The sequence below is a fragment of the Platichthys flesus genome, chromosome 5 (assembly GCF_949316205.1).
Source record: "Platichthys flesus chromosome 5, fPlaFle2.1, whole genome shotgun sequence".
In the NCBI taxonomy this organism is placed as follows: Eukaryota; Metazoa; Chordata; class Actinopteri; order Pleuronectiformes; family Pleuronectidae; genus Platichthys; species Platichthys flesus.
In genome coordinates this window covers 28,188,820-28,207,438 of record NC_084949.1, presented here as the reverse complement: position 1 = coordinate 28,207,438, position 18,619 = coordinate 28,188,820, and the positions used below count along the sequence as shown (strand labels likewise).

Genomic DNA, 18,619 nt, shown 5'->3' with positions numbered 1-18,619 from the left:
GCAGGGGGCGACTCCATTGGTAGTTTCTATAGAAGTCGATGAGAAAATGACTCAACTTCTTCAAACGGCTGATGTTCATTCAGTAAATTCTGATCATTTAGAGTCAAATAGACCAGACAGCATCGGATGTGTTGGGGGTGGATACCACAGGGTGATTGACAGCTAGTGCCGTCCAATGGGTGCATGTGGGCGTGTCCTTGAGCTGTCAGTCAGAGGCTCCAAAATCAACCAAAATGAAAAGCTCCTTGTAAAAAATGAAAATAAGCTCAATGACGTCTGTGCTCCTGCAGCCGACCAATGAGACACAGCGACTCATTGTGAATGTCCTGGTCACATGGTTTCCTCTGTGAGCAGGAAGTAAACACTGGGTTCCTCTCAGACCCTGGTTCTGCTGTCCCCACGTCAGCCTTCCCATCATGCCTTGCTCAGGTTGTTTGTGTTGTTGCAGATCTGGTGGCCGTCCTGTCTCCTAAAGGTCCTCTCAGGATGCTGGTGGAGACGGCTCAGGAGCGCAACGAGCCCATCTTCCCCGCCCTCATCTACTCCTGTGAGTCCATCCCCCGTCCACAGACCACCACCAGACACCACGAGTTAAACATGTACAGAGAAATACTGCTGAGTCGTGGCCGACCGGCAGGAGACGATGACTGTGTGTTTGGGACTAATAAATGCATCTTAATCTTAATCTGTGGTTTTATTGTTCTGTGTGTGTAGCTGCCATGATGTGGACGGTGGGGATGGCGAGCCCGATGGACGCTCAACGCTCCGACCGCGAATCAGGTGCAACATCCAACAACTGCTCAGTCACAAGGGATCATGGGAAAAGAGAGTTAGGAGACAGAACCACTCTAAGACTGTAGTACAACTTGTACTTCTACGACTTTACAACTTTACGACTTGTATAACTTTACTTCAAAGATGTGAGAACTTCTGGATGTCGGAGGTTTACCTTCGTTACCGGTTAATTGAATTAACACCTCCACTCATCCTTCATCAGATGAGGAGGTGGGGCCTGGTGGCAGGGAGGTGGAGCCTGAGAGACGACAGCCCCGGACGTTTCCAGAAGACGACCTGGAGGAAGACAGTGAGTTCATGAAGAGTATTTCAGATTAAAATCAAAGCTGCACAGCCTCATGGAATAATGTGTGTGTGTGTGTGTGTGCAGGGGGGGTGAAGCTTGGCCTCGGTGATTTCATCTTCTACAGCGTCCTGGTTGGGAAAGCTGCAGCGACCGGCGGCGACTGGAACACCACCATCGCCTGCTTCGTGGCCATTCTCATCGTGAGTACTTCCTTCTCGACCTGGTTAACGGGGGGGTCAGACGGTGCTGGTCCCTGGGACGTGTTGGTGGGACAACAGACTACTGACCAGGTGTGTGTGCTCCTCAGGGTCTGTGTCTGACGCTGCTGCTGCTGGCCATCTTTAAGAAAGCTCTGCCGGCGCTGCCCATCTCCATCACCTTCGGCCTGGTCTTCTACTTCTCCACCGACTTCCTGGTTCAGCCGTTCATGGACAATCTGGCCGCTCATCAGTTCTACATCTGAGACCAAGACCCGCCCCCCTCACCCTCCTCCTCCTCGTCACCCAGCGTCCGCCGCTCTTCTTCCTGTTTCTCGATGAACACAGGAAGTGATGTAACAGGCGGAGGCAGCTCCTGGACGTCAGGCACAAACATCAGTTGCTGAGTGGACGTTTAAAGGTCCGCCTTAAATCCTTCATCTGACCTTGTTTGTTTGGAGGCAGCTGATTGGCTGATGCTCCTGTCAATCAGTCAAACATTCCTGTTGCGTCAGTTTTAACATTAAACCAGACGCTGTGTTTAATGTCCGACTGCATTTAAGGTGAATTTTCTTCAACAGACTCAAAAAGATTTTTACTGTTTTATGAGAAAAGTGTTTAATAAATAAAAACTGGTTTCAAATTATCAGACCTAACCTTCTATGTTAACAGACGTGACTCTGATCAGCCTGTTTCAAATATTATAAATAAATTCATCATTTAATATTTAAAAACATTGATTTATCAGCACGTTAGATTGAATTGTTTTCAGTTTCCTGCGTCTGAAACGTTTTGATGCTTCGACGTCAGATTAGTTTTTTATTTTGATTCAATATTTCAACGATGAGGTTTGGACGTCAGCTCAGCTTTCAATGTCAAACTGTTTGGCTCTACAGGTTTTTAATCTGAGAGATAAACTTCTTTTATTAAACACGTTAGTACAGTTTCAGTAGTTATTTTAGTTTCTGTTGAAACAAACAAAGTTTTGTCAGTTTTTGTGACTTTTCTCTGATAACAGGTTTTACATCAATTACTGTTTCATCAAATAGTTTTTTCTGATAAACTTTCCTAATTGAAAATATATTTTATTACATGAATAATGAAATTTACTCTTCGTAAACGTGTATTTGTTCTGGAAACTATCAACTCAAATATAATCTGTGGCTTCTGAAGCTCCAGTAAATTCAGTGTGATGCCAGCAGTTGCACTCTGAACAGTAGGTGGCGCTGATAGCTTCTGTTCCTGACTCTAGTTCAGTTAAGTGTTGGAACTATGTCTTGTATCCATCTGCCCTCGATTTCCAGCACTCGTCCTGTTATGCTAACACTCGCCACCTGCTTCTAGTTTTTATGCTAGGCTAACCACACCTCACTCTTTCAGAATAAAAGCCCAGAGCTGCAGTGGACCTTTCACATCAACATGTTTATTGTGATAAAATAAAAAAAACAACGGTTCATGAACAAACAGGAAATGAGACGAGTCAGTTTCTCTCTTCAAACTGAGACTTGTTCTTCAGCAGGAAAGCCGCGAGGTACTCGATCGGGTTCGGAGGCCTGGAACAGAAAAGAGAGTCCGAGTGTGAGCTCCTGTTTGGAGGTCGAGTTTTAACTGGAGCAGACTCCTCCTCAGAGAAACGTCTGAGATGAAGAGTGACCAGAACTCTGCATCATTATCACACATTATCTCAAGGCACATTACCACGAAGGTCAAGACCTTCATTTTTTAATAGAGAAACTCAACAACTCCCACAGTGAGCAGCACTTTGTCGCCGGGAGGAAGAACTCCCTCCTGAAGCTGAGTTCCAGCTGTGACACACAGTGGGGACGTCCTGACGTCTCGTCCCTTCCTGAGGGACGCTCAGTAGAAAGACGAGAGCTGCTGACCTCTCTTTGGCGAGCACCGACAGGCCCTGCAGCAGGATGGGCACCACGGTCTGGTCCAGGTAGGCTCGGGTCGGCAGCGCCTGCAGATCCACCTTCTGCTTCGAGATCTTCTCTGCACTCGCCTTCTCGTTCTCCACCGTCCTCTGAGGAGAAGAAGCAAAGCATGCTGGGAGTCTGCCTTTCACTACTCACAACAGTGTGTGTGTGTGTGTGTGTGTGTGTGTGTGTGTTACCTGGATGTTTTCCGTCAGGCCGTACTCTGCGTGAGGGTTTTCAGAAACCTGCAGGAGGATTCATGTTCACTGGATTTATATCAAATCACAAAGCTGATCGTCTGATGTTCAATATTTCCCTCTGACACGTGGCTCCATTAAAAATCATTTGTGTGTCTGTGTGTGTGTGAGACTCACTGGTGTTTGTCCCTCCATGGACTGATCTGCGTCTGTTTGATCTAAACACAAAGTCAGTGTTCTCAGTGTGAAGAAGGAAAAACAGTTTGTTGATGGAGAACGAGTCAACACAGCTGAGCATGAGAACACGTCACTAACCAGATCACTAACTAACCAGTAACTGATCACTAACTAACCACTGATCACTAACTAACCAGTAACTGATCACTGACTAACCAGTAACTGATCACTAACTAACCAGTAACTGATCACTAACTAACCTGATCACTAACTAACCAGTAACTGATCACTGACTAACCAGTAACTGATCACTGACTAACCAGTAACTGATCACTAACTAACCTGATCACTAACTAACCAGTAACTGATCACTAACTAACCAGTAACTGATCACTAACTAACCACTGATCACTAACTAACCAGTAACTGATCACTGACTAACCAGTAACTGATCACTAACTAAAAGTAACTGATCACTAACTAACCACTGATCACTAACTAACCAGTAACTGATCACTGACTAACCAGTAACTGATCACTAACTAACCTGATCACTGACTAACCAGTAACTGATCACTAACTAACCAGTAACTGATCACTGACTAACCAGTAACTGATCACTGACTAACCAGTAACTGATCACTAACTAACCTGATCACTAACTAACCAGTAACTAACTAACCCCCGGTTTCTTCTAAATGCTCGTCGTCGGTCTCTGCTCAAATCTCTTTGAACTTTTCCTCTCCCTCTCTTTCTCTCTCTCCTCTCGTGTGTCTCGAGCTGCCCGGTGCACCGTTAGCCACACGTTAGCTTAGCATCCCGGTAAATGTCCGGTAGATGAGCCTCGCTGACCGGGGAAACCGACTCGTGTGCTTAGCCTCTTTCGAGTCATCAAACCGGAAGCTCGCAGCAAACACAGAGAAACACGAGAAAACCGTGAAACGGTGAAAAGCGCGACCCCATGTTTAACAATGAACTCACCGTCCGCCATGTTTGTTGTGGATATTTCCGCAAGATATCCAACGTACGTGAATTCCGCTTTGAGTTACGTTAAAAGATACACGCGCCGCGTTGTTTCCCCAACCAATGATGGACGAAGACCCGCCCCCTCCCGTGCCTCTGATTGGCTCATCTCTTCCCCGTGTATAGTAACAGCTAGCATTAGCCTAGCACTGATGCTAGCCGGCTCCATGAACGTGACGGAGCCGGTGGAGAGGCTCCTAGCCCGGGCAGCTCAATGTGAGTACTGCCGGTGAGACACGGAGGGTATTTAATACACATACGGTATTAAAGGGAACTTATTAAAACGGATTCATTAGTTAAATGAATTAATAATTAATGATCATTGGAAACAATAAAACAGTTCAGACCTCATGGCAAGAGATCTGATTTCAAATGAATGTAAGAAGAAGAGAACTGTTTTATTTGTCATTGAAAGGTTCATTCTAAGTTTGAATCATATGTTTATTTTATGGTGTGACACCAACAGCTTTCCATTCTGCGTTGATGAATGTCAAATTTACCATAAAATCAGATTATAGACTAATATGATCCTCAGCAGCTGAAGGCCCGGGTGGTCTAATAAGAGATCCTGGTTGTTGCACATTTGACATTTGTTTTTAAAACCTTCCAGTAGCATCTGAACTGGGGCTGCGATCCGCACCGTGGCCTTACCTCCTCCTGGCAGCAGGTGGCGCTGTCACTATCACTACACACTAACAGATCGTATACATCTATCACCTCTGCAACAGTCTGAGACATCAGAGGAATCGATGATAAATAGAAAATAACAAACAATAATTCTTTCAGCTTAACCCTCTGATAAACAACAAGGGTCCAAGGTTTTTATTTTCTATATCTTTGCAGTTTCATCAATTTCATCGTTCAGTGTTTCAGCTTTTCCCCGATTAACATCACAAATCCTTACTTACAGTTTCCTTTGTTATTTTTTGGGATAAGTCATTTTTGTTCTCTTCTAATACACAACGTCACAATGACCCGTACACACAACATTTACAGAGTTCATTTCTGAAAACGGTTTCACTCATAAATGTCTCTCCTGTGAAAATGTCAGATTGTCAAGTTTGATCTCATAGTGTAACAGAAAGACCCAGATGTAGTTTCATCTGTTCATGTGTTGATGGAGGTAATCCACTGACTGCTCTCAGCCATGGGGTGGGGGGGGGGGGGGTTACATGTATGTTATGTTCGCTCGCTGCAGAACATGTCAGCTGTCGATGTTGAGCTTTGAGAGTCCGGTGTGGTAACGACCTTCTTCGGCCTCCTGGCCGTGGGTCTGCGCCCCCCCTCGAGCTGGACCTTTCTGTGGAACATGGAGGAGGGCCGTGCGCTGCGTGGGAGGGTCCGTGATGCCAGGCCGGGGGCGCCATTGTGGCCAAACGTGTGCATGGCCGACTGCAGCATGGAGGGATTCCCCTTCAGCGCGTGGAAGGTCTTCATCATGGCTACAGCCGCTCGTTGGAACCCGGCACTGCTCTGAGCCACGGCCGAAAACTCTCCGATCATGGAGCTCCACTCCTTCCTGTCAAAGACATCTGGACACAGATCCAAACACATGTTAACACACATCACAAACACCTCAACAACGATGACAACACATTGGTTCTTCCTCCGGAAATGAAAATATCTCGAAACCAACGCGCCCATCTGCTAACATGGAGGAGGAGGGTTTATGATCCATACTGCAGCCAGACACCAGGGGGCAAAACAGGCACTTTGGCTTCACTTCTGGGAGCCGTCCACCTGAATGAATGAGCCTGACCTGGTGGTGCGTCAGCGGCTGGCGTGGTCGTTCCTGAACTCGCCGTGCGGACGCTGTGATTGTGGATGTTGCTGATGTGGACGAGCGTGGGGTATTCTGGGATGTGAGGATCCGTGTTCCTGGAGAGACAGAGCAAACAGCTGGAGCAGAGAGGTGGAGACAGAGATGGAAGCAGGAGAGTGGAGGTGTGGTGGACCTGCTGCGTTGACCTCTGGACGCCTCGGCACGGACCAGCGTCACCTTCAGCTTGGCCGGACAGTCGGTGTTCTTGGTCGCCCTGGTCAGTTTGTCTCGGGGTTGTGTGTTGTACTGACACCTGTAGTCCGCCTGCAGCCGGAATCAGGTCAACACAACTCATGTTCACCCGGCAATATATTTAAGACATTTTAACAATGTGAGACTTTTAACCGTCAGAACATTTTGACCACATTGAAGAACCATCTGGAGAGAAAAGTGAAAAGTTCAGTTGGTTTGTGAAACTTGAAACTTCACATTCCTCATTTTAACACAGGAGACTGATCTTCTGATATTCAGCATCTAAAATACATGAACTAAAATGATGACCTCACTCTCTTCATATGACTCTGTGCTCATATTGTTTGATGTTTTTCTTGTTATATTAAACTTTTCCCATCTAAGTGGCCTTCGTTAAATGCTTTGTTGTAAATTAAGGCCTAACATTCAGATGATGACTGAACAGACCTCCATGGACACGTGTCCTGACAGAGACATGAAAAGATAAAGTGAGAGGACGACCCGTCCACCTTGAAGAGGATCCGGCAGCCTGTGGTGGGCCGGGTGTGGGCCACTCGCCATGTGACCGCCATGGACCTGAGCCACAGCTGGATGTCCTCCTTCGACCTCAGGGTCATCCTCACCGTGGCCTCGAAGCTGACAGGGCCGGCTTCTGATTGGCTCACAGCTCTGTACCGGCACACATGGTACTGGTAGTTCTGAGGGAGGAAACCCTGCAAGACAGGAGGGGGGGGGACCAGGTGACACAGGTGAGAGAGAGAGACAGAAAGAGAGAGAGAGAGAGACCAGGTGACACAGGTGAGAGAGAGAGATAGAAAGAGAGACAGAGAGAGATAGAGGGGGGGGAGACCAGATGACACAGGTGAGAGAGAGAGACAGAGACCAGGTTAGGGAGACAGGCAGAAAGAGAGAGAGAGAGAGAGACCAGGTGAGAGTCAGAAAGAGAGAGAGAGAGAGACCAGGTGAGGGAGACAGGCAGAAAGAGAGAGAGAGAGAGACCAGGTGAGGGAGACAGGCAGAAAGAGAGAGAGAGAGAGAGACCAGGTGAGAGTCTGAAAGAGAGAGAGAGAGAGACCAGGTGACAGGTGAGAGAGAGAGAGAGTCAGAGAGAGAGAGAGTGAACTCACCAGCAGTTCACAGTGTTGCTCAGCGTTGACGGACGGGCGCGTGCACGTGAACCTCTGCGCCGTGCTCAGGGGCCTCCTCAAGTTCCCTGACCTGTGACTCAGAGTAACGTTAGTTAGTCAGTAACGTCAGTTACTTGTCGTGCACATGAAGGATCACGTGACCTTTTACCTCCGTGTCTTCCCATCCCCTGCACACGTCCCCTCCATGTTGACGGACAGGTGACGTCACAAGTGATCAGACTCGAACTCCTGCGTTACAGGAAACGTTCCAGCGCACAGTGATGACGAAAAGGTAAACAAGCGTGTGACCGTGGGAATGTTTGTCGCGTGGGGAGAGTCACGTGACCAGAGCAGCTTCCGTCCACACACAAACATGTATATTGATTACACTTGGCCGCAGATACACGTCCTACGTCTCCATGAGCGCCTTCATTGTTGTGTGACGTCAGACAACTGCCGCTCCGTGAACTACAGGTTGTTGAGTTTTTTCCTGAGTTCACAAGTTCGAACCCCGTCTGTAGTTTGCGTCCACTGCACTTTTCAAGGACGAGGTCGGAAAACATCCGAGTTGTCTTGAACGCACCAACAGTGTAACCGCGCCCACATCCCTGCACGAAGGCGTGACGTAGCGAAGCACGCAGATGATCCTGGGTGTAGTTCACTCTCAGTCCACCTAGAGGGCGCTCACGATGTGGAACCACACAGCTCCTGAGGTGAAGCGTGTTGAGCGTCCCCTGGTGGCTGGGCATACTCACACGTTTAGATAACCTTAACTGATGATATTTACAATATATGTTTATAAAATATACGTAAAGACGATGAACCAGCGTTTATAACGATGAACACGGACTGAATAGAAAGACTCGGGTCCAGGATTTGGGATCAGAATCAGGTTTTATTGCTAAACAGGTTTACAGGTACAAGAGATTTGCTGTGGTGTATTTGTATAAATGTAAAAAAAAAAAAAATCATTCTCTTCTCCGATAACAACCTCTGCACTAAACACACCTGTCTGCTTCACTGTGTACCCTGTACAACACTCCGCTCCATGTACTGGAACACTTACTCCACATCAGATGTGGTATGTGTTAATATGAACCATATTGATACTGTATATCATTTTATACAATAATATTGTCTTTTGCACACTGTCTACATATTCTTACACTCATAGTATATTATATTATCTATTGTATAGTCAAATACTTGTATTTATACCTCTACTATATATCATATCATATTATATCATACTCGTTACAGAATATTTGAATGGATGAGGAGCAGATGATCAGAGAAGGATTAAGAGATAATGAAATGAGTTTATTTAAAAATAATTATAACAGGACTTGCACACAAACCTACATCTGCATTACTTTGTGTCTGTGCAGCTCAGCTGAGATGTTTCACTCTCCACTGTCATCACAGTAGGAACGGGATCAGAGCTTTCCTGCAGCGAGGGTAGTCCTCGAACCTCCGCTGGTAGTCTCTGCAGACAGAGAGGACACCATCTGCATGAAACCTCAGCTTCTCACACCAGAGAATTCCTCTCAAACTGAAGTCCAAGCAGGTTCCCGACATGAACGTTCCTGACGTGTTCCTAACATGTTTCCTGACAAGTTTGTGTTGTGTTCCTGACATGTTCCTGACATGTTCCTTACGTGTTCCTAACATGTTCCTGACGTGTTCCTGACGTGTTCCTGACATGTTCCTGACGTGTTCCTAACATGTTTCCTGACAAGTTTGTGTTGTGTTCCTGACATGTTCCTGACATGTTCCTTACGTGTTCCTAACATGTTCCTGACATGTTCCTGACAATTTCCTGACATATTCCTAACGTGTTCCTGACATGTTCATGACGTGTTCCTAACATGTTTCCTGACAAGTTTGTGTTGTGTTCCTGACATGTTCCTGACATGTTCCTTACGTGTTCCTAACATGTTCCTGACGTGTTCCTGACATGTTCCTGACGTGTTCCTAACATGTTTCCTGACAAGTTTGTGTTGTGTTCCTGACATGTTCCTGACATGTTCCTTACGTGTTCCTAACATGTTCCTGACATGTTCCTGACAATTTCCTGACATATTCCTAACGTGTTCCTGACATGTTCATGACGTGTTCCTGACATGTTACTGACATGTTCCTGACAATTTCCTGACATATTCCTAACGTGTTCCTGACATGTTCATGACGTGTTCCTGACATGTTACTGACATGTTCCTGTCATGTTCCTGATGTGTTCAGTTGAGATATCTATGCTTCTGTGTATCTTGTGACTATATTTGACCTATATCCTGTGAATAAATATTAGCTGTATAGTCTATATCAGGGGTTTTCAATCAGGGGTCCGCGGCCCCCTGGTGGTCCGCGAAGGCATTGCAGGGGTCCGCAAAATTTGCTTTGATATTTCAACACATTTCCAGATTACTAAAATATTTAAAATAAGAAAAATATGTCTAAAATAATATAAAGGTGATGAGGGGAACCTTGAAACCGGCTTGGGGCTAGAAACTGCCATAGTTTCCCCCTATGCATGTGTGTTACAGGTAGATGTAGAAGAGCGGTTGAGCTAGGTAGAAGAGCTCTCAGGAGGTCTTGGAGATGTATTTTGCATGATGGGAATTTTTATTTTCCCAAAACGAAGACCCAAAAGGGCAGAATTAATAATGATAATATTAAATAAAACAAAAGAGCAAAAAACAAATACTTTGTAATGAGAAAATTAATTGGCATAATAGCCAAAACAATTAATTGCATGAACAGTCATCTTTACTATGTTCGCTGGTTGAGAAACAATTTCTCAACCAGCTGTATACCATTTATTGTTTTTTTACACATTTTTGTAGATTTGAGGTTTTAAATAAAACAACATGGAAAACCAAATGTTAATACTTCCTTCTATCCACTTGCACGCACACACACACACCAACACACACACACACACACACGTAGGCACATCAGTGGGCCGCGGATTACTTTCTAGTCAGAATGGTGGTCCCTGGGACAAAACCAGTTGAAAACCAGCTGGTCTATATATCAATAATGCATAACACGAAGTATAAACTGTGAACTTTTTAACTGAAAACACATGTGACGAACTGTGAGCCAGAGAGATGGAAACAAGAAGCTGATACCCAGACAATACTCAGAAAAAGCTTACGCTACAACTGTTATTTTTAGAATAAGGTGTTATCTTTATGACTCTGTAGTAGAAAATTTACTAAGCACGGATGACAAACTATTTTGTATTTAGATAGTTAGTATTTGAAGCCTTGACAAGAGACTTTTATGACTTGTATATACATAGACCAAATGTTTTATCACTTGAGCTGTTTTATGGTCGGCACTGTTGGTGTTGAAATACGCTGAGACCATTTGTGACTTAATTAACCATCAAAGGAAGTAGTGGTATGTCTTCTTCTCACCTAAGGAAACACATGTGGATCAGTTGCTAATGTTTAGATTCCTCTCCTTCCCCCACCATGGAACCTGTCTGGATTGGCTCAGAGGGACAGCCCTAAATCCTGCTATATAAGATGTGTGATTTTGACTGTTCTTCATCCTCACTCTGAGATCCTTGTGGTCTCCCTGTGTTGATCCTTTCTGCAGAAAGCCCCTTATTAAATACAGGTAGATAACTTTGTTGTTTCCAGCCTCTTGTATCTCCAGATTTCTATCACAACTCAGATGCAGGTTCAGACACAGAAAGAAGAAACGAGACAGGAGTCAGACATAGCAACCGACTGGTAACCATGCACATGAACTTGTGACATTCTGATAAAGTAAAAAACACAGTTTGAGGGGAATGTGAGGTGAACAAATTTGCATAGCTGCACATGGGGAGAGCAGGGCCCAGGGGATAGAGCGGGTGTTCTGCAACAAGAGGGTTGCTGGTTCGAATCCCACTCTTTCCCATCTGCATGCCTGTCTTTGGCAAGATACTGAACCACTAAATGGCCCCTCATAAATGTTGAGTGTATTAAAAATGTAAGTCGCTTTGGACAAAAGCGTCATCTAAATGACATGTAATGTAATTAAGGAAGCAGCATACATGAGCCAATAACTGAGTCTCCTCAAACGAGGACCTCCTCTGTGCCGCACCCTGTGTGTCATTACATCACATGTCATTTAGTGGACGCTTTTGTCCAAAGCGACTTACATTTTTAGAACACTCAACATTTATGAGGGACCATTTTTAGGGGTTCAGTACCTTGCCAAGGACACTTAGGATTGCAGATGGGAAAGAGTGGGCTTCGAACCAGCAACCTTCTTGTTGCAGGGCACCCACCCTCTCCCCTAGGCCACGCTGTCATTATATATACTGTGGACTTAGAAAGAAACAGGGCTTCTTCTCCACATGATCCAGAGATCCGGGTGACGTGAACCCCTGAGACTCTCTGTAAGTATTTCATTGATTTAAAATAAATATTCAATTTCCAGAACTTCATGTATAAGTGTCTAATTATTCCTTCTCAAATCCTTGATCAACAAATCGCCGGAGGCGAGGTCAAGTTTAGTGCCTTGCAACGACAGTTCCTGATATGTTCCTGACGTGTTCCTAACGTGTTCCTGATATATTCCTGACATGTTCCTAACGTGTTCCTGGTCATACCTGTGGTGGTGGTAGGCTCTGGGCCCGATGGAGCAGAGCGTGAAGAAAGCGAAGGCGAAGGTCGGTAGCGACCAGCCGGCCACAGCGTAACCACACCACTCCACGATCTCACCAAAGAAGTTCGCCCCCGACACGAACTCAAACATCCCCCCTGAGAGAAGAAGTGGTGCCACAGTGAGATCAGGTTCATGTCGTTGACTTATCAACAGCTCATCAGCAGTGACATCTGGAGTGGACCAGGAAGCGGTTTGGATCTGGTGTGAATCTGGATGGATCCTGCTCCGAGGTCTTCATTACCGTGTGGGATCCTGTACACGACCTCTCCAGGTCTCCTGAGGCTGCGCAGGATGTGGTCGCTGTGGATGTTGATGCTCAGACCAACGACAAACAGAAAGAAACCTGCAAACAGGAAGTGACACGTTATCATGTGACCTGTATGAGCAGCTGATCTCAGTTGTTGCGTTGTGTAGCGTTGTGTTGCGTTGTGTAGCGTCTCACCTGCCGCCAGCCGGGCGCTGGTCAGCCTCGTGTCCTGGAAGCGGGCGCAGTGCAGCAGGTGGTGACCCTGCAGGAAGCCGTTGAGCGAGCAGAAGATGGCGGCGTAGACGATGGTAGTCAGGGGGACGGGTCGGCCCCTGGTCAGGAAGGCGTAAACAAAACTCCTGGAAAACAGATTTCACTTTGTGTTGTTGATCTTCACATTTATAAGACAGATAATACTGGTTTGAGACAGAGACAGTTAAACCTTCACGTGTCTGTGTCAGTGCTATCTACAACCAGGCACGAAGAGAAAGATGAAGATCATCAGAGACAACACCAGGAGGAGCACTTTGTCAATATGTTGATGATTTAATGATTTGAGCTCAAGAACAATGTGAAAAGGATCCTGTGGCTCTCCTCAAACATGGAGCTGCAGAAGGACACAAGGCCAACCTGAGGAACTGCAGTTTGTAAAAGATCACGTTTCAGTTTTAGGGCAGAGAGCAGATCCCTCTCCCCTCAGAGAGAAACAGCCATTCAAATGATTCATAAACCTGGTACCAAGAAACAAGTGATGTCATTGCTGGGAATGTGCTCTTATTGCAGATGATGTGTTCCTCTGCTCTCCTCCAGGAGCCCTCAGCGAGGCCCACCATCACATGGGGAGGTCACATGGACGGATGGTCTCTGGTTGAGTTGGAACAGAAGACGTCTCATCCGGCTGCTGCTTCATTATCATCTTGTTCTGCTGGAAATACCTAACATCACTGTGAGCTGACGTGATGTTCAGAGCCCAGCTGCTCTTCTTCCAGCAGAAGACAACAACACAACTGTGAAGTAACAAGATCTGAAGTTTGTTCCTCCAGATCAGACTAACAGGAAACAGCACTGCAGAATCCTGACACTGAGCTGTTCCTGGATCAGCGTCTCACAATTCAGACACAGGATCAACTCCAGTGTGTTTCTCTGTGGTCACAGCTCATGATGCATTGATTACCAGCCACTCCCAGCACAGGCAGCAGAGCTCTCTGCTCCCAGTGAAGCTGGCTGAAGGGAGAACGGGGAACATCTACACTGACAGTAGATCTGCATTTTGTGTAGTTTTGGTAGATTTGGAAACACAGACAATTCCTTAGATCATGCTCTAGTGTCCCAGATGCTTGATGCTTCCCTCCTCCCCAAACTATATGACCTGTCTCTAGACCTGTATGACCTGTGTCTAGACCTGTATGACCTGTCTCTAGACCTGTATGACCTGTCTCTAGACCTGTATGACCTGTCTCTAGACCTGTATGACCTGTCTCTATACTTGTATGACCTGTCTCTAGACCTGTATGACCTGTCTCTATACTTGTATGACCTGTCTCTAGACCTGTATGACCTGTCTCTAGACCTGTATGACCTGTCTCTAGACCTGTATGACCTGTCTCTATACTTGTATGACCTGTCTCTATACTTGTATGACCTGTCTCTAGACCTGTATGACCTGTCTCTAGACCTGTATGACCTGTCTCTATACTTGTATGACCTGTCTCTAGTCATGTATGTCCTGTCTCTAGACCTGTATGACCTGTCTCTAGACCGGTATGACCTGTCTCTATACTTGTATGACCTGTCTCTAGACCTGTATGACCTGTCTCTAGACCTGTATGACCTGTCTCTAGACCGGTATGACCTGTCTCTAGACCGGTATGACCTGTCTCTAGACCTGTATGACCTGTCTCTAGACCTGTATGACCTGTCTCTAGACCTGTATGACCTGTCTCTATACCTATATGACATTTCTTTTACTTATTGACTGTCCAAGAACCTAATGGAAACGTATCCAGATAATTTGTTCCTGTCTCAACCTGCACCTACAGAACCAGTCTGAACTGGCTCAGACCACCAGCCTTAGTGCTCCTATATGAGATCCTTGCATTTGAAGGTTCTCCATCTTCACTGAGATCCTGTGACTCACTGTGTTCATCCTTTCTGCAGAAAGCCTCCATTAAAATACACAAAGACAAATATGCTGTTTCCAGCCTCTTGTATTTTCAGATTTCAATCCCAGTATCCAGAACCAGAACACGAGGCAGCCTAGTGATGAGGAGACTTGTGTTCTGAATCTGGATACACAACATCACTGTTGTGTCTGGATACACAACAACACTGTTGTGTCAAGAGCAAGTTACAGAGAGTTCCTGAAAACACAACAAAGGTGTCAACATGCAGCTTCAGCTTGGACAGCCTCCAGCTCATCCTGTAGCCACTGATGATACCACCACTAACAATAGTAATAATAATAATAATATATATGTTGTTCACTGTCAGTTTCACATTTCCCTGTGGAACTCCCCGTGCACTCAGTCCCTGAATCCAGAGTCAAATCGGATTAGTCTCAACCCGAGTCACAAGGTCGGATCGGACTCATCGTCCCTTCTCCTGTTTCCTCTTCACTTCCTGACCCGCTGCAGTTTATTCATTTCATACTTTACTTTACACTTTACTTTATGTTTCGTTACTTTATGTTTCGTTACTTTATGTTTCGTTACTTGACTTAATGTTACCTTACTCAACGTTACTTTTTGTCATGTTGCGTTTCGTGTCGTTACTTATCGTGACATGTTGTTTACCTGTGGAAGTAATGCAAGGTGAAGGTGCAGAGCAGCAGCGTCCTGCCGGGCCCGGGGCCTGGATCCCCGGGCAGCAGCAGCAGCAGCACCGGCAGCAGGAAGGACGGGACCTCCTGCAGGAACCAGCCCAGCGCGGCCGGGCAGCAGCGGCTCTCCGCGGACATGTAGCGGCCGTAAGCCGTCCGGACCCGGGTCTGATGCCACAGGTAGAGCGCCCCCCCGCAGACCAGAGACCAGCTGAGACTGGAAACAGCCCCCTCCATACACTCCATCTGCCCGCTGAGGGAGCCCCGAGGCGGCCACGGAGCACCGGGGGAGGACGGTCACATGGAGGGAGGAGAGAGGGAGGAGGGCGGGGGGTGTGAAGTACTTGAAAGCCATCCGTTAGTAAAAGTACAGATATCGTATCTGAAAAGTTAGAGTCACCCTTAAGAAATTAAATGTACTTAAGTATCAAAAGTAAAAGTACCACAACGAACAATGCAAAGTGATGTTCACAGCAGGCGACACACAAACTGAACTCACAAAGGATGACTGAAAAACTACAGCCACAAATATACTGTCGTGGCAATTAATAATAATTGGTTGGTTTAGTTAGTTTAGTTAGTTGGTTTATGATGAGCTGGTCCTAGTCTTTCTTCTCTTTCTTCTCTTTTTTTTAGTTCCTTCTGTCTCTTTTTCTCTTGATCTGCAACAGCTGTTGGTTGTTGTTGTGGTTTAACACCTCAGTGAGAGAAGTCGTCTTTCTTCTGCTTTGTTCCTCGTCTGTGAGGTTGAAGCGACACTCTCTCCCCGGGCCTCCGTCTCAACTGGCTCTCTGCTGGTTGTGGGATAGCTGCATTTACCTGTGTGTACAAGGCTCCACATTTTGGTTATGTCAACACAGTACAAACCTGTTCGGGCCCTTCCCTCCCTGTCATGGTCAGTAAACACTACCGGTGGTGCTTTGATCCATGAGAGATCTGTGTCATCACTTGTTGATTTCATGAGGGATTTCTAGGGTGAATGTTTTCTCGCACCAACACCGTTGCGACTGCATCTGCTTTACCTGAAGGGAAAACATGTCAACAGCCACATGACAGTGCTCCTTTCCTTCACATGGTGCTAGTTCAATGAAATCCATTTGCAAGCGATGGTTGGCCAGGGGCTTGTACGTCCTGGCCTCCTGTTGCCTGTCAGAACATTTAAACATTTTGAAATATAACGTAAAGGAGTAGTTTGTGAAACCAGACAATTTTCAATAAAACAGAAACAAACAAAACAACAAATAAACATTTAAACACACATGGAAGGCCTTCCTTAGATTGACATACATTGTTAAAACATTTACATTCTGCTTTCTCTATGTTGTTAGCATGACTCTGTGCTTCTGCTAAGTCTGTGAGAGAAAGGAAAAAGGAATATCAACAACAGTATGTTGGTGAGTTGCCGCTTCCTCTGCTGCTGTATCTGCTTGAGCATTACCTGTTGAAAACAGAATCACCTTTAGTGTGAGCTTCACACTTTACAGAGTCAAATGGCTGTTAATAGAATTAGGTTGGTGCAGAATGGACGATCCAGAATATGGCATTAACAATGTGACCTCTTGATATCATTCTGCTCTTAGACAGAGAGGCTGACCCAATGCCAAGCTATCTAATTTCTTTGAGGAGAAATACGCCACTGGTCGTTTGCACTAAACTGTTTTTCATGAAACCCCGTTTCTCATTTACAGTCTGTGTAAATGATCTGTTTTGATCTGGTGGTCCCAGTGCAGGTGTCGAAGTCAGTCTGGTGTAGTTAGGTGATGCTGTGTCAGCGTCTGTCGTCCACGTCAGGTTGTCAATTGGTGTCAGTCCTGGGCCATGCATAACATACAGGAGTGGAGCCTCCAGGGATGCATAATCACAGATCCACTGTTTACAGTAGTCCGTAAACACATCCTGTGTGTACACATATTGAACCCCAGCGGCTGAGTGTGGTCTGTCCAGTAAATGTCTCGGACTTAGAGCACTTTGTAGTTTCTCTCCTGGTTCTTGTTTGTCCCTCGGGGTTGATGCTCTTATTGGGAGTCAGCTCAATGAAATGTAATATAAAAAAAATACAACGATGATCAGAATTATGGAAGTGATGAACAGAGCAACTATGCAATCCAAAGAACATGTAGGCTGAACAGACACACTACATAGACACACATGCAGACTACACACATCCATATTAACAATAAACATCCTGATCCACCCGTTCATTCATACAAGTGACAAACCCACCGATCTAAATATGAAACAGTAGAAAGGCCCCCAGAGAGACACTGAGCGTGCAGCCCCAGCAGTGCACGTGAACTGATAACTCTGAAGCAACACACACAGTGCACACTCACACTTCACATTGACACACACACACAGAAGTCTCCTCCTCTCTGGTTGGTTCTTCTGCTCAGTGGAGTGAAAGTGGAAGAGCTGATGAATATAAAAACTCAAGCAAAGTATAGATCCTCCCAAAAACTGAGAGAGAGAGGGAAGGATAGAGAGAGAGAGAAAGGGTGGAGAGAAGGTGAGAGAGAGTGATGGAGGGTAATAGAGATAGAGGGGGGGGGGGCATCCACCCACTGTACACACACTGAATACAGCCAGGCCTGTGTGGCCTTAGGGGGAGCTGTACTTTTCCTCCTGTCCTTAACTGTAATGTTTGTTTTCCTAATCATCTGGATGTTGGGCCGGCTCCTCAGTCAGGTCCTATATAGATACAGTAGATACAATTTTAGAATTGTGAGTAAGCGTTGAATACCACCAAACATTTAGGATTGATTTAAAAAAGTAATCATCACAGGTAATGAAAGAGATTTAAATTCCACGTGTTCTTCTTTATTTGACCTAGAGCAGGTGTCGTTGTATTCGCTGACAGTCACATTCACACCTGAATGCAGCATTAGTGTGTGTGGAGGGGGGGGGGGGGGGGGGGTATTCAAAGGTGAGGGAGTACTTTGAGATGAGCTGGGTCGAGCAAGATGGAGCAGAGTCTAAAAACAGACGGTACATGAACCGCTCCTCATCTCAGAACCTCTTATTCTACTGCTGTCGAGTTTATAACAGCTGTGTGAGGGAATTAAGATATTATTATGTCTGTGCACGCCCCTGTGCATGATGGTCCCTTATAGCGAGAGCAGCAGGTCAGTGCTGCCCTCTGCTGGTCGGAGATCCG

At 45.9% G+C, this 18,619-nt stretch overlaps 4 protein-coding genes across 5 annotated transcripts in view; 1 reads left to right on the top strand and 3 right to left on the bottom strand.

Moving 5' to 3' along the window:
- psen2 (presenilin 2) overlaps positions 1-1,924 on the top strand; it is a 4,003-nt gene extending 2,079 nt beyond the window's left edge. The window contains exons 7-11 of the mRNA XM_062388346.1: positions 449-547; positions 715-780; positions 998-1,084; positions 1,166-1,281; positions 1,389-1,924. Of these exons, the coding sequence (XP_062244330.1) occupies positions 449-547; positions 715-780; positions 998-1,084; positions 1,166-1,281; positions 1,389-1,544 (524 nt within the window). The 3' untranslated portion in view covers positions 1,545-1,924. The remainder of the gene's footprint in view (positions 1-448; positions 548-714; positions 781-997; positions 1,085-1,165; positions 1,282-1,388) is intronic.
- A 757-nt stretch (positions 1,925-2,681) lies between these two features.
- On the bottom strand, positions 2,682-4,648 carry dpy30 (dpy-30 histone methyltransferase complex regulatory subunit). Its single transcript, XM_062388436.1, has 5 exons — positions 4,553-4,648; positions 3,572-3,612; positions 3,395-3,442; positions 3,162-3,304; positions 2,682-2,831 (listed from the first exon to the last, which is right to left on the bottom strand). The coding sequence occupies exons 1-5, from the start codon at positions 4,560-4,562 to the stop codon at positions 2,759-2,761; spliced, it is 315 nt and encodes a 104-aa protein (XP_062244420.1). The 5' UTR covers positions 4,563-4,648; the 3' UTR covers positions 2,682-2,758.
- Positions 4,649-5,371: 723 nt separating this feature from the next.
- Positions 5,372-8,311, bottom strand: si:dkey-75a21.2 (uncharacterized protein LOC794385 homolog). Its single transcript, XM_062388392.1, has 6 exons — positions 7,905-8,311; positions 7,736-7,826; positions 7,118-7,321; positions 6,550-6,680; positions 6,354-6,472; positions 5,372-6,126 (listed from the first exon to the last, which is right to left on the bottom strand). The coding sequence occupies exons 1-6, from the start codon at positions 7,940-7,942 to the stop codon at positions 5,774-5,776; spliced, it is 936 nt and encodes a 311-aa protein (XP_062244376.1). The 5' UTR covers positions 7,943-8,311; the 3' UTR covers positions 5,372-5,773.
- Positions 8,312-8,610: 299 nt separating this feature from the next.
- Positions 8,611-16,291, bottom strand: srd5a2a (steroid-5-alpha-reductase, alpha polypeptide 2a). 2 transcript variants are annotated; one of them, XM_062388404.1, is made up of 6 exons: positions 16,164-16,291; positions 15,440-15,718; positions 12,843-13,006; positions 12,642-12,743; positions 12,345-12,495; positions 8,611-9,221 (listed from the first exon to the last, which is right to left on the bottom strand). In XM_062388404.1, the coding sequence occupies exons 2-6, from the start codon at positions 15,709-15,711 to the stop codon at positions 9,155-9,157; spliced, it is 756 nt and encodes a 251-aa protein (XP_062244388.1). In that variant the 5' UTR covers positions 15,712-15,718; positions 16,164-16,291; the 3' UTR covers positions 8,611-9,154. The 2 variants fall into 2 exon arrangements, with proteins under 2 accessions (XP_062244388.1, XP_062244387.1); XM_062388403.1 differs by lacking the exon at positions 16,164-16,291 and having other exon boundaries at positions 15,440-15,767.
- Positions 16,292-18,619: the final 2,328 nt, after the last annotated feature.

Bases quoted from the DNA above. Each gene is read 5' to 3' on its own strand.
- srd5a2a (XM_062388404.1), bottom strand. From the start codon at position 15,711: ATGGAGTGTATGGAGGGGGCTGTTTCCAGTCTCAGCTGGTCTCTGGTC. The intron at 13,007-15,439 runs GTAAACAACATG...TCTGTTTTCCAG, and splicing joins ACCTTGCATTACTTCCACAG to GAGTTTTGTTTACGCCTTCC. The intron at 12,744-12,842 runs GTGAGACGCTAC...TCCTGTTTGCAG, and splicing joins CAGCGCCCGGCTGGCGGCAG to GTTTCTTTCTGTTTGTCGTT.
- dpy30 (XM_062388436.1), bottom strand. The intron at 3,443-3,571 runs GTGAGTCTCACA...ATCCTCCTGCAG, and splicing joins CCATGGAGGGACAAACACCA to GTTTCTGAAAACCCTCACGC. The intron at 3,305-3,394 runs GTAACACACACA...TCTTCTCCTCAG, and splicing joins GCCTGACGGAAAACATCCAG to AGGACGGTGGAGAACGAGAA.
- si:dkey-75a21.2 (XM_062388392.1), bottom strand. From the start codon at position 7,942: ATGGAGGGGACGTGTGCAGGGGATGGGAAGACACGGAG. The intron at 6,681-7,117 runs GTGGACGGGTCG...TTCCGGCTGCAG, and splicing joins GCTGCCGGATCCTCTTCAAG to GCGGACTACAGGTGTCAGTA. The intron at 6,473-6,549 runs GTCCACCACACC...CTGTCTCTCCAG, and splicing joins TCCAGAGGTCAACGCAGCAG to GAACACGGATCCTCACATCC.